Source organism: Rattus rattus, chromosome 8, assembly GCF_011064425.1.
Source record: "Rattus rattus isolate New Zealand chromosome 8, Rrattus_CSIRO_v1, whole genome shotgun sequence".
In the NCBI taxonomy this organism is placed as follows: domain Eukaryota; kingdom Metazoa; phylum Chordata; class Mammalia; order Rodentia; family Muridae; genus Rattus; species Rattus rattus.
Window position 1 is genome coordinate 45,750,127 of NC_046161.1, and position 19,499 is coordinate 45,769,625.

General features: G+C 42.2%; 1 protein-coding gene across 1 annotated transcript in view; it reads right to left on the reverse strand.

The window, feature by feature from the left end:
• C8H11orf53 (chromosome 8 C11orf53 homolog) overlaps positions 1-17,260 on the reverse strand; it is a 40,444-nt gene extending 23,184 nt beyond the window's left edge. The window contains exons 1-2 of the mRNA XM_032910402.1: positions 17,174-17,260; positions 6,739-6,848 (exon numbers count right to left, since the gene is read on the reverse strand). Coding sequence (XP_032766293.1) covers positions 6,739-6,848; positions 17,174-17,183 — 120 coding nt within the window. The 5' untranslated portion in view covers positions 17,184-17,260. The remainder of the gene's footprint in view (positions 1-6,738; positions 6,849-17,173) is intronic.
• Between the last annotated feature and the right edge of the window lie 2,239 nt (positions 17,261-19,499).

Consider the following 19,499-nt stretch of genomic DNA (forward strand, 5'->3'; position numbering starts at 1 on the left):
CTCCGTGGAATAGTTCTTGGCATTTCCTTCAGTTAAAGGCTTTCAAAACCGGAGCCAGATATTTCTGTTTATTTTTCCTTGTGTTTATGTAAAATATTAACCCAGACCTTCACCTCTGCTTGGCTATTGTTACTGACTACAGTGTTTCCGTGGGTGTGCCCAGAACTCTATCCCCGTATCCACCAATCCTCAGGCAAGATTAGCCACTAGAGCCTGGTTCCACCCCCTGCTTAGTCTCCCACAAGGTACTCGCCTACCCTCCCACACAATTGAAATTCCAAACAGCGTTCATTTCATTCTCCCCTCGTGCCAGCTGCCGTGCATTCAGTGACTCTAGATGAATCTTTATGATTGCGTAAGAAAAACTTGATTAGCGAGCAAAATAGTCTGTGAATTGTTGACTGAATTTCAAGACAGAACAGAAAAATTGTGGCAATTAAGCTTATTGCCTTTCTTTTTTTTTTTATTCTGTAGCTAACAGGGTTTATTGAATTTTGTGATGTGATTCTTAAAATGTTAAATGATTAGCTTTTATGAGTTCAATTGAAATAGTGTAGTTGCAAAAAAAATTCATCAGTCAGAAATCTAATTATATAGTTCTGGCATACCAGATGTTGGCAAGTCTGTTATCTGTCTGCCATCATCTATCTATCTATCTATCTATCTATCTATCTATCTATCTATCTATCTATCTATCTATCTATCTATCTCTTTACCCTGGCAGAAATCCAGGGAAATAGTGAAGAATTACAGAAAACAAAACCAAACTTGAAAAAAAAAATAAAGAAAATTCACAATTTAAAAATACACAGAGACTCACCATTTGCCAAGCCACAGTATGTGCAGAGGTGAAATAAATGGTGCTTTGGTCAAAATCTTGTCTGATACAAGATTTCTTTTTGCTGCAATATATATTTTAATTCAAAGTGAATCAACAGCAATACACCATAAATTGTTATTTTGACACTCACCAAAATAGTCACCTGGAAAACCTGCTTTTTGTGACAAAGTACAGAAGGCTTGGTCACGTTTAAATTCCTGAGAACTAGAGAGGAATACTATTGCAAACTGTAGTAGCCATTACATCCATATAAGTTTTCCCAGTCCTTATTGTAATACTGCACAGGGCAACTGTTGCATGGCCAACTAGTGTCATAGAAATCAAAGCAAAACAAACCAAAGACAGATGCCACTCGAGTAAAACCGTTCAACAGTTACTGGTTCAAACTAAGTCACCGAATCTGTCATTGGGGTCGTTAAGAGGAATCTTCCTACACCTCGCAGTGTATGACTTAACTTTTACAGAACACAAGCCAAGTTTAAAGTCAGCAGTAGAGATATTAAAATGAAAAGGTTTGCTAATAGAGCAACATATTAAATACCCTGAAGGAAAAGAAACCTAAATATCAAAATAATTGATTAAAAACTCACTTGCAAAATTAGCACACAAATATGCAACTTGGAAATCATGCAGTGTTTTATTTAAGAACACACTAAAACAAAACTACTAAAATAGTTTTAGAGGGGGTAAAAATCCAGGTCCTTCTGCCAATATGCTAAAATTAGACTCCAGGGGGATTTTGAAGTCTTAAATTTTGAAACACGTTAAAAAGACCACGATTGCGTTAATTAACAGCAGGTCACTCAACAGTGACATGCCTTTACAACACGCATTACTGTGGTATGAAAATGTTGACCGTCACCATCTACAGTCTTGACAAGGCTGCTCCAGTCAGGAACTTGAATGCAGAAGGAGCATCTTTCTTAGGCCGTAAGCACAGCTTACAGGCCACTTTTCTCCCTGTGGTGACACAATCAATCTGTGGACTTGATGTTAATGAAACATCCATCGCCAGCACTGAATCTTTCCCAAGAAGTGGGCAGACACCTGCTGGACCCTAGAGCTCACCTGAGGAGGCCATGGCGGGCAGCAGTTACTCAGTGACTCCACAGACAAAATTGTCTCTAAGTTAATCTCAGTCCACTCTGTTTTGTGATGCGTGTTACTTATATTTCCATTCATATAAAATGCATAGATTTTTTATGATATTTTACAAAACGTTCCTGCAAAATAAGGAACGTGAAAGTTGTTCTTGAGGAAAGTCTTTTGTAAAGGTAGAGAAGTTCAGCTTGTGTCACCCTGGACACAAGTGGTCAGAAGGAGCCGGCAGCCACCATGGGCATCTGATAACTGCTTCTGGAAGCATATCGGCCGAGGGGACCTAATTTTTCAGCATTCATGCACTAGCTTCCTAGGACAACCTTAACCTATCATTATTAAACAGTGTCCAAAAACAACTGAATGTGCTCTCCTGGTTCTGAAGACCAGCTGCCCCAAGCCTGCCGAGAGGCAGTCCCTGCTATGGGCTCAGTGGGGAATCTCTCCTCTGCTTCTTGCAGGCTTCCCTTGCTAGGGGCTCAGTGGGGGATCTCTCCTCTGCCTCCTGCAGGCTTCCCTTGCTAGGGGCTCAGTGGGGAATCTCTCCTCTGCTTCCTCCAGCCTTTGCAGCTTCTGGGGCTCTTTGATGGTTGTCTCGTTGCTCCAGCCTTACTTTTCTCTTGTTTTTCTCTTTCAAAGCTGTCCTTAGATCTGACTGCATTAAATGTCCACCCAGGTAAATTCCTCTCCAGCTCTTTAATCATGTCTCGGTCAATAGGTCCCTGAGGATTGATACGGGATCTTTGGGAGTTCAGTATTTGGTTGGGGACATTAGTCATTGGCCCTTAGCCATAATCATTTGGAAATTTTTTGCCTCATGAGTGGTTTCCTTATTAGACGCCCATCTGAGAGTGGAGACTCACTGTGCTCTATGGATCTTGGTACTGCTTTTGAAATGGAATCAGAGCCCGGGAGGGAGGGTCTGGGGGCAGCAGGGTGCTCCTTGGTTTCTGCTCATTGAGCTCCATTGACAGCAGGGATAGAAATAGGCCTAAAGAGTGAGCGCTGACTGACGGTAACATCTTTCTAGACAGATTTCTCAGTATTCTGAAGTAGTAAATGGGTAGTAAAATCAATTCATACAGGTGCTTAAAGTCCAAATACGCTCACATTGGATGCTACACGGTTAACCACTGAAGATTAAATATCGCCAAAGTGAGAAAGAAGATTCTAGAACTGAGATGATGCGGTGAGAACATGGAGTTAAGGTTCCATCTACCACCCGGGATGGTCTTGTCAACACCACAGATGGACGTGACTTAACGCTACATGGAGTTAAGGTCCTGTGGAGGCAACATAGTTTTCTTTTGCTAGTTTTTCTAGCTAATGCTTATTCTCTCTCATACACTTCCTCCCCTTCCCCTCCCTCTTCCCCTCCCCTTCCCTCTCTCCCTCTCCTTTTTTTTTTCCATGTATCAAAGGTTAGTGTGAGCTTTCCTTTTAAATATGGAGTTAAGACTCAGAAAATATACTACTTGCAAATTGTATAGAGTGAAAAGCACTCTTAAAAAAGAAAGTTACGTGCCTGTGTGTGTGAGTCTATGCCATGTGCATGAGGATGTACGCAGAGACCAAAAGCGAGTGACAGGTGCCCTGGAGCTGAGTTACAGGTAGTTGTGAGCCACTCGACTCACACAGTTCCTGTTGGCTGGGAACCTAACTCTGGTCCTCCAAGCTGTTTCTATAGAATACCATTCCCTGTCTTGTTTTTCAACACATCTTTATCCTATTTTCAACCCATTTATCTGTAAAACAGAAAGCTGTAAATGCAAATCTCAGATAACATGCCCATAATATGAGATAACGCACAAAACTACACCTCACTCTCTCTGCACATAAATATAATAGCTATTTTCATATCGCATAGGTGTACAGACTGGTCATGAGCATTCAGTGTAGTGTTTGGCTATATGAATGTGTACTTTTATGTGTAGGTATCTTTCTTCCTAGCAGATGTTTTGGTTTTTAGGAGACTGTGTATATGGGCTGCATATCTGGTTCCTGGCTTCTCAGTATGTACTAGGCCAACAGCTCTGGTTTAACTGGATAAGAGATAAGAAGCCATGTTGCTATGTGAGGCTAGGGCACTTGCTCCTTTTTGTAACTCACAATGTGCAAGAGAATTGTTATTCAAGGAGAAAGTGCTGAACTGATCATTTCCCAATGCCACCTCCACAAACAGGACAAGCCCGGGAATCTGTGTTCTAAGATGACATTGAATCACGCGCTTTCAATGTCTGCCGCTTTCAGATCTCATCAGAGATGTTTCCTTGTACAGTGGATGGTGGTTACCATAGAAATTAAAAGCTGGCCAAAGGGCAGAGTAAGCGTGTGTGGACTGTTCAGACACAAACGGGGCATGTATAAGGCAGCTCTCTCCCTAGGGCTCAGGGAGCACTGCAGTAGGTGGGGTGGAGAGACTGTGAGAGCCACGGGTTAAGGAGGGCCATGGTGGGATTGCTGCACTCATACTGCACAGCAGTCGTGTCTGCCTGCACAGATCTGGACAAGACAGATTCACACCCCAGCATGAAAGGGAGAAGGGTTCACAAGGCCTACATCTAACAGGGGAGCTGTGGACAGTGTATGGCTTCTTGGGGAGGGAGAGTCACTTTTCTTTAAGGGTGTGGCTCTGATATGTTGACTTTACTCCTGTGGTCCTTGCCTGGCACCAATTGAGGCAGCATGAATTGGGCTCAATGGATTATAGAAAACAAAAAGAGGTCATAACGTCAGGAGGTGGATGGTAGATTTGGGAAGAGTCAGGGGGAAGGAATTAGGGGTAAATATGATCAAAATGTATGAAAGTCTCAAAGATTTAGTAAAATATTAATGTTTAACTGCTGTAACTGACTAGTTGTATTTGTATTATTTTATTATATAATATGTTATTATATTTATGATAATATTATATTATATCATTTTATCTTTTTAAAAAAGAAAAACTTAAAAACTAGAGAGAAAAAAGAGAAAAATCCATGACTTGATGTTTATAGGTCTTGTGTATGAAGCCCTTTTATTTTTAAAAACACACATGAATTTACCATTTGGATGCGGTCTGCCTTGCCGTCTTTCTATATTGTACACCTTTTTCCAGAAGCCATAAACAATAATGCTCTCTCTTATTTGTTTGTATGTACCTATGATACCGAGAAGTGTGAACTCTGTCCTCACACCATACAGACACAAGATCCATTCCCTGCCGTAATGTGCTTACACGCGCCTCTTTTCTACCTAATTGGATATTTCCCTGAGCCTTTTAAAATACCAGGCTTTAAAATTCAGTTGTTTTCTTGTCTGAAGTTGTGGCTGAGCATCCCTGCCGTTTGCACATTGTAGCTGTTCATTTTGAGTAGATTCAGAAACACCCCCACTGTCTCTGATTTCCCTCTCAGTCTGGTAAGGATATTTATAACACACCCTCCAGATGCTTCTGAGCAGGCACTCAGAGAAAAACTGAATCGGGATCAGGCAAGGAGCCCAGCTGTTCAGATTTCTCTGTGTAAGCTTAGCTCTGATTGTCGGAGTGGAAGGGAAGAGGCTGCTTGAAGAGGGGCAGAGGGGTGTGCATGAGAAGGCGGTCTTGGATACAGAAGTTGATTCTGAAGCCTATCATTTGGGTTGGAGGAGTTTGCCGTTGGAGCTGTGTTGAAAGTGGTGGCAAAAGTGTCAGCAGGTATCCAGAGGAAGGACTTCCTTGTGTGCCCAGCACTAGATGCTGGATGTAGCTGCTCTACTTATTCCTGGTAACCTAATGTCCAGCATTAGGGCTATTGTATCAACAGAATGCATGACATTAACTTTTCCTATTAGCTCTTGTCACTTTTTGAGACACAATCACAACTCATTAGGCCGAGAGCAAAGCTACAAGTATAGATGTGACAGACAGACATCGGTGAAGCTTCAAACCTATTGGGGTTTATCACAAACTGCATCTCTCAGATAGAGAAGATAACGTCTATAAAAGGGCAGCAAATTCTCCTTAAGCTCTGAGCCTTTCTCTATGGCGATTGGGGGATGTGGAAAAGTCCGGACACATCCTGTTTCTGCTGTCACTAACTAAAGTAGTCAGCAATTAAGTCACAGAGCTCTGGAGACATTGCTGGTAGCTAATGGACATGCCTTGAGGTAACGAACAGTCAGACATTTTTATGTTATGAGGAACCCTGAAGGTCATTTTGGGTGCCTCATTTCTTGTTAGATCGGGAGACTTTCGGAGAGGGGGGGGGTGTTACATACACAGACGTCCCTGGCAGGCCAGAGTTCCCTCTCTATGCCTCTTCTTCCTATCACACCAGGCACCTTAGGAAGGAGGAGGGCTAGCATTTGTTGACTGTTGTTTTCGTGACATGAGGGAGTAAACACATTCTATTTCCAGGGTCATATGATCAAGAGCAGATGAATAGAGATGCGTATAATATTTCGAAGTGAAATAAACAAACAAACAAATGAACGAACAAAAAAAATCATTGTAAAATGGGATGAGCAAGACAGGGGAGAGAGTGTAGAGAACAAAAGTTCAAGTAAAAACCTTGACACTAGTAGATAAGTCCCCAGAGACTATCACATGGGTGTCCTCAACAGGGAAAGACTGTCCATCCAGGGAAGGAATTAAAAAGCAAAACAAAACAAAACCCAAAGTATTTCTGACATATGTCCTAGGTAAAGGATAAGTCTCTTGAGAAAACTCAGAGCCAGGGGATGAGGTAGTGATGCGTAGGTAAAGGAAGAGAGGAGGGAGCTTGCTTTAGCAGAGGCTTCAGCCTTTAGGGCTTCAAACTGAATTAATCAGGACTTACATTGAGTCTGGAGTTACTTGTCTGTCTGGAGCGCTTTTCTGCTAGGAGATCCTTGACTGTGTGCTTCACTCGCACACCCTGGTAGACGCGTTTGCTGTAATCTCCTGGGACTTAAGCAAAGGGAAAAGTCATAGTTAGGCATAGATAGGGTCACCAGGCCAAAGGTTGAAGGGCACAGAAAAGTCACCATAGATGGAGTCATCAGGTCAAAGGCTGAAGGGCACGGTCCTGTTTTCTCGTTAGGACGAGAGAGACTTTGAGTTTCAAGTGGATTCAAAGGAGTTCTAGTTCCTGCTGTTTGATGAAAATTCATCCAAACTCCACAGTGATGGAAGAGACACCCCTCTCGATCTCTTACACAGTGGCTCTCCAATGGGACCTCTCTGGTTTTCACCTCTGCTTTGTTAAGAATCAGTCCCATAAGATTTACAATTTTCACTTTGGTCACAAGATCAAGGATTGGATGAACTCAGAATAATACCTCTTACTGCACAGGAAGAAGTTAAACATGGATGACCCAGGTTACAGTGGGACTGTATTCCTACTCTGCTATATCAGTATGGGCTGTTTGGCAGAAGACCGAGTGGGTTGTTTGAAGAAAGTCATCTGTGTTCTGTCTACTACACTAAATGCGTTTTGTCTTCGAAGATCTGGTGATTGGAATTGAGGAGTTACTGCTAAGACCCAGGTCAATGGAGGCTGGGTTGATGGCTCAATTAGTTTGCTGTGCAAGCCTGTGCCCTGTGTTTGGGGGAAGCCAGGTACAGAGGCATGATCTGTGATTCCAGCAATGGGGAAGCAGAGACAGGAAGTTCCTCTGGGCTTGCCGGTCTAGCTGAGTCAATGAGTTTCAAGATCAGTGAGAGACTCTGCTTTAAAAAATAGTGTGGAGAATGATAGAGGAAGATATCCCATGATGACCTCTGCCGTCCACCCACACATACATGCACTCCATAACTCAAACACACTCAAAACCAGACCAAGGATAAAGAAGAGTTATTGGTTTAGTTAACATAGTTTTGAGTACTTACTATGTGCAGTTGTTGACGATACTATAGTGCTAGGCCGTTGGCATGAGTTATTTAACGAGTTCTATTTTGTAAATGAAAAAACTGAGCCAAGTTATTTGCCAACTACTATCAATGTAGATGCAATTTAGACTCAGGTCAGACTGTAACTGAGCAACGAGGGAAAAAGTTTTACCAAGAAGAAATAACAGATAATAGATTTGTAGAGAGACATTTTCCCAAGGTTCTGAAGTTGGTCAGCATTGTTTTAAGCACTTGTGACCTTGGTGAATCAGGATGGTCAAGTAATTACTGGAGAATATTCTGCTTGGACCACCCTGATGGTGTTCGAGCACTGAATTAGTGGTTGAACTAGACACAGCTTAAAATATTTTTAAGCTTGAAATTGCTCTGGTCGGTTGGATGGCTGTGATCCACTTTAACTGAAGTGCTGCTGGCTTACAAACAGATACAGCTGGGATGGATTGAGTGTCTCTGTATGTGACAGAACATACCCATGTATACATGTCTAAGGCACATGGCCAAACTCTAATCTGCTTGAATTTGTAAACAATCTAGGGTGTATCTGACACACAAATCGATTTGTATTACACAAAGGATGGAAAGAGAGAGAGAGAGAGAGAGAGAGAGAGAGAGAGAGAGAGAGAGAGAGAGAGAGGAGAGAGAGAGAGGGAGAGAGACAGAGACAGACAGAGACAGAGACAGAGACAGAGACAGAGACAGAGACACAGGCAGACACTAGTTACTGGTGTGGAAAAATAAAAATCCTTCAGCCGCATGCTCTTCATGTGTGAAATGATTGTAATTTCTTCTTAACTGACTTCAGGGATTTATAAGGAAAAATAACCAATACATCTGAAAATACTTTGAAGCTACTTAGTTTCATAAAAATACCCGTATGCAGATAGAATGGGAGAAGAAATGTGGTTTCACAAGAATGAGTCAGCTAACACAAATAAAACCACATTCAACATGGTTTCAACCAAGTAAAATTCTTTTCACTGGTCCTTTTTGATCTAATTTTGATAAATTTTGGCCTATGTATTTTTTAATTAAGGAGGATAAAAATGCTTCTTTTAAGTCACTGTCTAATACAAAGCATGATTTGATCTAGAGTAGATTATGTCTTATTTGTTTATTTTTTGGAAAAGCCTTAGGCTATATTTATTAATTAGTTATTTATCCAAGATTTGCTGTGTGTCAGTAGAAGCTAAGAGAGGATACTATCTAGTGGAGAGGGAAATACCTTAAAATAATTACAGAGGAAATGTGCCAGGTACAATGATAGAAGTCTGTCTAGAGTATTTAGAGAAGCCCAGGCTGTATTATTGCTTTGTGGGGACAGGGAGAATGGGAGCTGGGAAAGGCAGAATGAGATCTGAGTGTAGGCTTAAAGAAGGAGGTCGGGGGAGAGTGATTGCAAGGTGGACCATTCCAGGTGTGGAGAGCAGGGCAGCAAAGGTCTGCGAACAAGAACTGAATGAGGTATGAGAGAGGAAGTGGCCAGAAGGGAAAATGAATAGCATTCAACCATGATGTTTTTGGTGCACGGAAGGAGCTAGGATTTCATCCGGTCGGCGACGAGCCATTGAAGACTCTTCAGCGAGGGCAGGTATGCTTAATTTGCATTTTAGATAGACTCTTCAGGCAACAGCATAGAGGGTGGATTTGACAACCACAAAGCCACAGGGAGATCAGTTTGGAGAACTCTAGAGTAATGAGACTACAGATCATAGGGCAGGTAGGAGCGCCAGGAGCCCATGTGAAAATTATTTAGATGCAAGAGAGTTTGGAGGGGAGGATGGAAGGGAAATTTCCATGTTTCCACCATTGCTCTGGGATGTAAGTTTTAGAGCCGTCATGACACTGATGACACACCAGGAAAGAGGAAGTAACCACTCGAGGGAATGTTTGAGAGGATCACATGATAAGACACATCGGTAATCATGATCTGCAGCCGGCATACTGGGATAAACAGGTCAGGATATTCTAAAGGGTTGAGACAATTATATTGAAAACCCTCTGATACGTGTGTGTGTGTGTGTGTGTGTGCGTGTGTGTGTGTGTGTGTGTGTGTGTGTGTAATTATTGGCATGTATTCATAATACATACTAATAACTTTCATAAAGGTCACCTTCCCCTCAAGCCCTCCCCTTCTTTTCACCTCTCACCTTGCTATTTCCTTTCCTTCAGTCTTGTTGCTATTTTCACATCACATATAAGAATAAATGTCTGTACCTACAAAAAAAAGTCTAGGATCTGTAAATGAGAGAAATATGCAACATGTATCTGTCTGAGTTCAACTTGCTCTCCTTAATACAATGATCTCCAATAGTATGCATTTTGCAGCAAACAACATAATTAATTTTTCTGAATAAAATTCTAGTGTGTATCCGTGTATCCTGATGCACAGGCCTGGACTAGAAGATTAATGATAGAAGCCAGGTTGCACTCACAGTTGGAGGGGTTTCACGGGAGGAAGAGAGAATTTTATCAAGAAGATAGGGAAGATCACTGGGAGGAGAGCCAGTAATAAATGGTGGATGGAAGCACCAAGACCTTAGGGGCAGACATTTCAAGAAAGAAAGATGTAGCATCTGCTCTCTGATGTAGTAGATTGATGAGGACAGAAGGGCAGTCCTTGCTTTCAGTTTAGTGGTTGGTGTAAACCTTAGCAAAAGAGATTCTGTGGGGAGCCTAGAAGTCAAATGAGGATGTTAAGGGAGGGATGGAGGTGAGGGGAGTAGGGGTAATTGTTCTTGAGGTTTGAAGGTAAAGAGTGGTAGAGGTTGGATGATGATCACAGAGAAGTTCAGAGGCTGCTTGGGTTTCCCAATCAATATCTGTATGTGTTTAGGGGCAGCAAAGAATTAAGGATATTTGCATAAGAAGAAAAGAGTCAAGTTTTTTGAAAAAGGTAGAAAGTGTTAGAAGTCAATCTTTAAAAAAAAATAAATTCGGATAAAAGCACATGTTAGTCCTCGACCTCTGAGAAGAGAATAAAGAGAGGTCACATGGGACAGGGTCATGAATTCAGTTGCTCTGTGAAAGAAGAGTAACCCGCAAAGGGAACATTTATAGGAATCCTGATGGTGGGAACAAAGGATCAGAGCCAGGTAGAAAAATCAAGTTGAGAATAAACATCCTGTAATGTGATTTTCGCCATGCAATTCCTGGAGCTTCAGCATCAACAACTAGGAATTTGTCAGGGATGAAGATTCCCAAGCCTTACTCTAGAGTACCGAGTCAGAAACACTAGGGCTGTGGCCCAGCTCTTTAGGTGATTCTGATCTCCTCAGAAGTGGCAAAATCTGACTACACACACCAGGGAGAGCTGTATGATTTTCCTGTGTGTGGTGGGATGTGTACATGTTGGAGAGGCAGCTCTAAGTTTGATAGTCATCATGGGCAATAAGAAGGCACTCTGGATCATGGACGGCGCAGACTCAAACATGCTTGAGAAGGAAGAGGGGTCTGGGCTGGATTCCCATGTGTTTGCAGACAGTCTTGATTGACATTGCTTTTCTCTGAAGGACTTTTAAATTGGTTATTTGTATCTGAATTAGCAATTTCCGTTTTACTTGCATGCCAAAAAGCCTATGGCAAACATGGATTTTGTAAATAGTTTTTAAAATAATCATATGACAACTAGCAGCTGAATGGAGTTAGCAGACAGAAAATAACCAGATCAAAACTTTTGAAATTTTGTTATCAATCAGGTGTGTGTACCTATGGGCCTTGACTTAGTGGAAGGGTGGAGTTTTATGCCACAGGGGATATTAAACAAGTTTCAGACACACAGCAGGATCCCATTTTAGTGAGCTCAGTGAGACATCTCTCCATGTGAGGGGAAACAGAAGCAGAGCACACTTTGGATGTCCAAGCAAAGGTTTGTGGGAGGGCATGAGGCTGAGTGTGTACTTAGAAGAGTGTTCATAGGTTAGGAGGAAAAAGACCGTGTGGCTAGCATACATGTGTAGGCAAAAGAGAAGAGGCAGGAAGGAGCCATGCTCATGTAGAAGGGTAAAGCATTGGTGTGGTTTTACTCTGTAATTAATTCATTAATTCATTCATTCATTAAATAGTTTGTAGTATAGTGAAAATGTGTGTGGATGTATGTGTGTAATCCTGAGGGAATGTCTGGTCTCCTACTCTGTCTGTCATTCCCTTATTCTTTTGAGACAGGGTCTCTCATTGAACCAGGCAACCCTCTTGTCTCTGCCCCTTCGAGTGTTGGAGTTAACATACATGCAGGGCTATTTCCTGCTCTTTTTTTTTTTTTTTTAAATGTGGGTGCTGGGGATTCAAATTCAGATCCCCATCCTGCATAGCAAGGACTCTTAGTTAGTATGTTTAAATGGGTCTGTACTTAGGAGAATTTCAGTGAGCCCAGGGTTCTAACCTGAGCTTTAGACTTTAGTATCCATCTCTGTGTGCATCTCCAGCAGATGAGCTCAACTTGTCCAAGTCCAAATAGAAACTGTCTTCTCCTCCTATTTACCAGGAAGCTTTCCTCCTTAGTTGATGACAACACCAACCTCACTGCCTTTCATTCCTAAACCTCTACAACCACACCCTTAACTCTCCTTCCTCTGGCACTCCACAAACCCTAGTTTAGATGTACATGGGGATGCTACCCATGGAATCGGTAATCGTGACTCTCTTTATTTCCAGAGGAAATACTTTCTCTCACGGCAATTAGTCTAGTAGACTGCTAATGCAGTGGTTTTCAACCTGTGGGTTGCGACCCCTTTGGGGGTTTGAAACACCCTTTCGATGGTCACTTAGGACCATTGAAAAATACAGATATTTATATTATGATTCATATCAGTAACAAAATCACAGTTATAAAGTAGCAGTGAAAATACATTTATGGTCGGGGTCACCATAACATCTGTATCCAAGGAAGTATATTCAAGGGCTGAAGCATTAGGAAGGTTGAGAACCACCACTCTAATGGGTTCCCTGCTTTCATCTTTCATTCCTGCCCTGGTCTATCCTCACAGCTGTCAGAGCGGGGTGCGGGGTGCGGGCTGTGGGGTGTGGGTAGGGGTGGTTCTTTAAAAAAAAAATCCAGCTGTATTCAGAGCCCTACAGCACTTCCTCATTTCTCCAGTCTCTGATGACCCTGTTTCCTGGCTCCTCTGATCTCATTTCCTAAGACTCTCCTCCTCTGCACTCGAGTGCAGCTCTGAAACGGACCGAGAGTGCTTTCACCTGAGGATATTGCTGCCTCTGAGCTGGAAAGTTAGCTCCTCTGTCCTTTGCCCCTTTACCCCATGACTGACCTCCTTGTCTTCCTCTGTCCTTTCCCCTCTGACCGACTGCCCTGTCTTCCTCTGTCCTTTCCCCTCTGACCGACTGCCCTGTCTTCCTCTGTCCTTTCCCCTCTGACCGACTGCCCTGTCTTCCTCTGTCCTCTGTCCTTTACCCTCTGACCTACTGCCCTGTCTTCCTGAGTCCTAGTGTGAGGCCATCTCAATAAAAGCATTTTAAATGTTGCACCATCCCCTTAAGACATTCCAGATTCCTCTTCTGTACTTTTGTCTCCGTTTAGGAGTCACCAGTTTACAAAGTCCCACTATTTAAAAGATTATTGTTTGTTTTCTGCTCCATTCTGCTACGAGGGTAGAGCTCTCACTAGTACACCCTGATGCCTGCGACTTGCACGTTCTGGGCTTTTAGGTAAGTATCTGTTGAAAGACTTTTTCACTGCTGCTGTGAATACTCATGGAAGTGCTGACATAATCAAATGGATCTCTGTACTTATATTACTGATCTGGTGAGACGGCTCAGTGAGTAAAGATGCTTACCGCCGGCCCTGGAAACCCAAGTTCAATCTCCAGCCCCCTTATGGTAGGAGGGAAATGACTCCTACAAGCTGTCCTCTGACCTTCATGTGGACGCAGCACCGTGTCATTCCCCCTCGACCCCCCCATAATGCACAGGCTTAGATGTAACTAAAAATTAAAAATACATCAAGAGCATATAATGTCATGCATTGCTTAGTGATGGCAACATGCCGTGAAAATGAGTTGTCAATTTCATCCCTGTGCAAACAGAGTATGCGTAAGCAGATCAAGGTGGCTCTGGTGTCACTGGGTGGCAAAAGGCTATTGGACAACTGTCCTTTATGCATTTGGAAATTGACTGAAACACGTGCTGCACATTTGGAAAATAAAATGGAAGAAGTCACTGAAATGTTCAACAGAGAATTATGACCACTGTCATAGCTTTGGAAGATTTGAAAAAAAAAATATTTGAAGCATTAATCCGAGAGCGGGTCCGAGCGCAGGTATAGGATGAAGATACAGAGGAGGAGTCATCATGACACAGCAAGAATGACAAAGGACAGATTTAAGAGGGCTTTAAAAGTGACATGCACAGGCACACACGCACACACACACACACATCTGCAGATGTATACACACACAAACATACAAATAGCGAACTATGAAGGTTTGGATAGGGAAAGGGCATTTTGAATATGTTGACTCTGAGGTTGTGGGGATATAATCAAATAAAAGTGAATGTGTCCTGTAGATAAAACAAGAATTTAGATCTGGGTTGACACTGTGTGTCTTGAACACTTTTATAGTTAGGTCCGTGGAAGCAGTGCTCTCCATAGAGGCACTTGCAATGAGAGGACAGAGGATATTTAGTCGCCGGTGCTTAGAGCAAGAAAGATCCACAGAAGGGCCACTGTGGGAGAGGCCCAGAAGCACAGAACAGCACCAGGGAGGCGAAAGAAAGAGGGAGCCTAGGGAAGAAAGGATAACCAGCGATTTCAAATGCTTGGTGCCTAGTAGGTGCTCAATAAATGGTTATTGTATGTATGCGTGTATGTGTGTGTGTGTGTATAGTCGTGCATTGTTTAGTGTGGTAGCATGTTGTATACACACATTCGTATATAGATACAAGTTGTTGAGTTATCTAGATCTCCCTCATCTATCTATATAGATGATAGATACAGATATAGAAATAGAAATAGATACCGATAGAGAGGTAGCACTTTAGAGAAGCTGGGGTTGATGAACCTAAGAAAGTCCAGTGGGATCGCCAAAGTTCTTAGAATTTGGGCAAGAGTCACTTCACAGGACTTGGAGGTGAAGCCCTCAGTTTTGAGTGTCATGCAGGCCTGGTGAGGAGACAAGAAGAACCAGATAAACAAGCTTTAGCCTCAGCCCGGCAAGGTGAACATCTACTTTGACAACAGTACAGATGAGCGCATTAAAACGTCAGCACATCGGTGGCGCTTAGCATGCATTCCTTAAATCCTGCTTGGGATAGCTTTCTTCCTTCAGAAGAGTCCAGCTTCCCTGTTCTGGACACAGTGATGCTCAGGGTTCCTGAATGTTCCTGGTGTTTCCCCCTCTCTGTGTGCTGTGTCTATGTAAAGAGTCTACACCTGGGTCAGCACGGAGAGCCAGAGAGTTTTTATTCAAATGCTCTAGATACAAACTTGCATTCAGATCGGTTGTTGGGAAAACAAAGATGAGTGTTTCCAGAGAGCGAGAAAGAAAGCGCAAGCAAATTCGTCAGCGGGAATTAATTTATCCTTCAGAATTGGAAAGAAGTTGGCACTGCAGGGTTGTGACTACAAATCTGTACTCAAATGTTTCTGTCACACTGTCCCCTGGTTCCCTTTTCTTCAGAGAATTTGACTTAATGTTGCCGTCGTTTACATTGTTTTTCAAAATTACTATTTCAATCAAACTAAGCTTATAATCCTAAGATTAGTTTAATAATTTTTATTAATTAATAATTAATTTTGTGACCTCCCAAAGCATTTTTACTCATACTATATATATATATGTATGATATTTGAAACATGTCCTTATTTTAATATTTTAATGACTTTTTGAGATATATTTTCTTGCTTTTGAATTCTTTGGAGAGGCTAAGGAGGTGCTGGTGACAAGAAGTAGGGAAATGAGATGATTTGATGAAAGAAACAAAGCAGACCTCCCCTGCAACCTCGGCAAAGGGGCTCCAGTCTGAGTTCTGTGACCCGACAACAGCACGAGGAAGCCAGCAGGCACAGCTCTCTGAGCTATAGTTCCTCAGAACACTGCGTCTAGTTCTCCAGTCAAAGCAAGAATACCCAGTGGGTAGACTACTGATGGACAGCCTGCGTGCTTGTCCCAGATTCTGACTGTGAGAGAGGTACTGAGGTCCCAGACAGCACAGTAATAATATAGTGTGCTTGGTCATTGTCTGGATTAACTGTCCCTCCTTCTTGTTGACCCTTTTCCTCATCCCACCCCCTGGCCCTGCCTGCCTCTCTGAGGGGAAGGTAAATTCTCTCTCGGAACCACTGGTGCTTCACATCTGTGAGAAGCTTACAGTGCGTGGCTCTGCTTCTGGTCTGGGAAGAGGAAGCATTAGCTGTTTTGCCAGGAGACCACCAGAGCTGAAAAGTTTCAAGGTCATCAAGTCCAGAAAGGTTTGCTTTATTAATCAGAAAACGATGCCAACAGCTCAGGACATCATCAGCTTAAAGTAAAGATGGGACATCTCAAACAGGAACAGTCAAATTACTAGATGTGCTAGGATTGTGTGGAAGTCATTTCATCACACTGTGATGACTCACTACCTCTCTCATCTGTCTCTTGCCTGCTAGCCTTTCCAGGGCGAGCCCTGAGCTTTCCTACTAGTTAAGGCCATGTTGTAAGTCGACAGGTGCCCTTGAGACCTCTATCCTACTTCCTAGGTTCTGGGATCAGATTTGAAAGCCATATAGCACTTAACATGTATCAAGTCATTGTTCAAAGTACTTTATGAAGAATTTTAAAAGTATTTCTTCTATCATTCATCAACACTTAATATGGTTAACATCAAGGCATCTCAGATTTGTTCTTGATTAGGTGAATTCTATTCTACGTCAACACTAGCACATACCGGTTCAGGATGAACAAACTAGGAGAGACCTATATGTACTCTGCATTCATGAAATGACTCTCACAACCTCTTTCTTATCATACATTAGCAGAACATCCAAAGATGGCCCAAGCCCTGTACACATGTGGATCTTTCTTTCCTTTCTTTATGATTGAAAGTATAATTCCAAGAAAGTACTACATTTAAAACCAAGTTCCACTATTCTTGAAAAGGATGTGCTAGTATTCAGGTCACCATTTTGTGAGAATCGTTTGAGTAGATTTCTTGCTCAGAATGAATAGCCACTTAAAGCCAACACAGCAAAATCAAATCTACAAGCAGTACATTGTGACTAGAGTTGTAAGACGACCACCACCACCGGTTGGCTTCTGCCTTTGTTCTCATACTTGTGTATGCGCTAGCCAGATAGGACTATTGCAGTTTCATGTCGGATGATGTTAAGACTATAGTCAGAACGAAGAATTAGGGTTTCTGAAGATTGTTTTTAATTGTAGTAATCAACTCACCGCTGTCCATCCTGGGTAGTGCCACAGTGCCAGGCCTCTGAGAAATGTCCTTAGCGAGGGGTCCTGATCTCTTGGATAGCTTAGCCTGCTCCTGGTGGGAAGACTTCTGCACACTGAGTGATGCTTCTGAAGTCACTTGCTTTAGATTTGATTAAATGCAAATCCTTTGGTGTATGTTTCTCTCCAATTTGCATCCCCAATGCAGATTATATATGAAGGTACTTTTCCCCTTCTCTAAGGATTTTTATTCAGTAACAACGAGTTTCCATTAGGAAACAACTCTCTTAAATGTTTGTTATGGAAACAAGGTGGCTATTATTTGCTTCATGAATAGCAGTGGTGTTTTCCCATCTCTTCGATTAGGGGTTGGCTTTAAAAAGTAGTGTGTTGTATGAAAAATTTCATATTGCCCAGTTGCTGCTGTATTTGGGTTACTTAGACTGTCTTACTTAGACTTTTAAAATCTGGACACTTTTCAAACACAGTTAAAATGTTAGGAAGCTATTTTTATTTGCAAACAAAATCTCAGACCATTTAAATACATGTAGATCATTTTTAATTTATAAACAAATGTGTGTGCTACCGCAGAGATTCACACATGAAATATTTGTAAATTGCCTAAAAAGTCTCTTCAAAGTAGCCCTGAAGCTAATGAAGTTCAAAGCAGTACCTGGAGAACCATCTCTAATCAAACCTCTTCACTGAAAATCTTCTTGGTGCTTGTGCTACGAGTTCCTTTGGAGAACAATGGAAAGAAAACAGAATTTAGGTATTTCAGCATTTCCTCAAGCATCTTTAAATGTCCACACAGTTGCTGCTTGATCTGGTTTTGATTTTTGTCTTCTCTTCTAAACAAGGCTAGGACTAGGCATCTTCTGCAATTCTTCCCTAGTCATTCTAGATTTGCACAAGCGATGTTTCATTGGTCCGCACAGGCATCGTCCGATGCTTCTCAAGGACCTGAGCAAGATCAACGGAATCTAGAACAACCGTTTGTCCTAGAGCAGTGATTCTCAACCTTCCTAAGGCTGTGACCCTTTAACGCAGTTCCTCATGTTGTGGTGACCCCCCAACTGTAAAATTATTTTCATTGCTACTTTGTAACTATAATTTTGTTACCATTCTGAATCATAGTATAAACATCTGCTAAGCAGGATATCTGTGGTTTGACTCCTGTGAAAGGGTCCTTTGACCCCAAAGGGGACCCACAGGCTGAGAACCACTGTGATAGATACTTTGTAACAGAGAATGAAGAGGTTCTGACTTTAGGTCTGTTACACAGGCGAGACAGCTGCAGATGAAAAGAGCTTCTGGAATTTTCTGAGGTGCAAATTTGTATACTCTAAGTCAGTGCTCATTTTTCTCCTGGGATGTACCATTTGTGATTTCTGAATGTCTAGGAGAGAACCAAAAAGGGCAAAACTTGTCTCGATTTCTCTGTTTCATGACTGCACAGACCCTTGTGACTTGTATTCTTCCCCAAGCAGGGGAAGTCTAGCAACCATACAGACTCATCTTGTGTACTCTCCCAGTCAGTAATTCATAGTCATATTGTTATGAATTTGTTGAGTGGACTACCCACTATCTCTATAGTAAACTCCAGCCATCCTGTAGAGTCCTTAAAACATCAGACTATTAAAAGAGCCTGGATTAATTGAAAAATTCCAACCAGAGTATAACAATCTTAACACAGTTATGGGTTCCTACTGCTGACAGAACAAAGACCAACCTTCTTAGCAAGTTGTTAAGGCTATCCGTGATCTGAATCCATCCTTTCTTCCTACCTGTCTATCATTGCTTTCTTCCAAACATGAGTTTCTCCTGTGGATTTTGGACCACTTTTCCAAGAATCACTTGTCTATGCCAGACTTCCCCAGTCAGAATAGTAGGTGGTTGTACCTGGTAATTTATCCTGTAAAGAGTCCCTCCCATATGTTCTTAAATCCAAAGGGCTGATGGCTTCTACAGTAGGTATCACTCAAATCACTCAAATACTTGTTTTATTTACTTATTTTTGAGAGGGCTATTGTATCCTAGACTGGCCTTAAACTTCTGGTATTACTTCTGCCTCTCCGGGGATGGGATTACAGGCATGTACTACAGCTGGGTTGATGCAATGCTGGGATCAGACCCAGCTTTGTGCATGGTTGGCAAGCACTCTACCAGCTGACAAATCTTCAGCCCTGCTCAGCGTTGCTCAAGGAAGCTGCAGCTTTTTGTATCCTCTGCTTTATTTATAGTAGTCTTGAACCAAAGCACTCTTCCCGCACATGGTGCCCAAGACAGTTCTGCAGAGATCTTAATATTGAGCCACAAATATACTTTT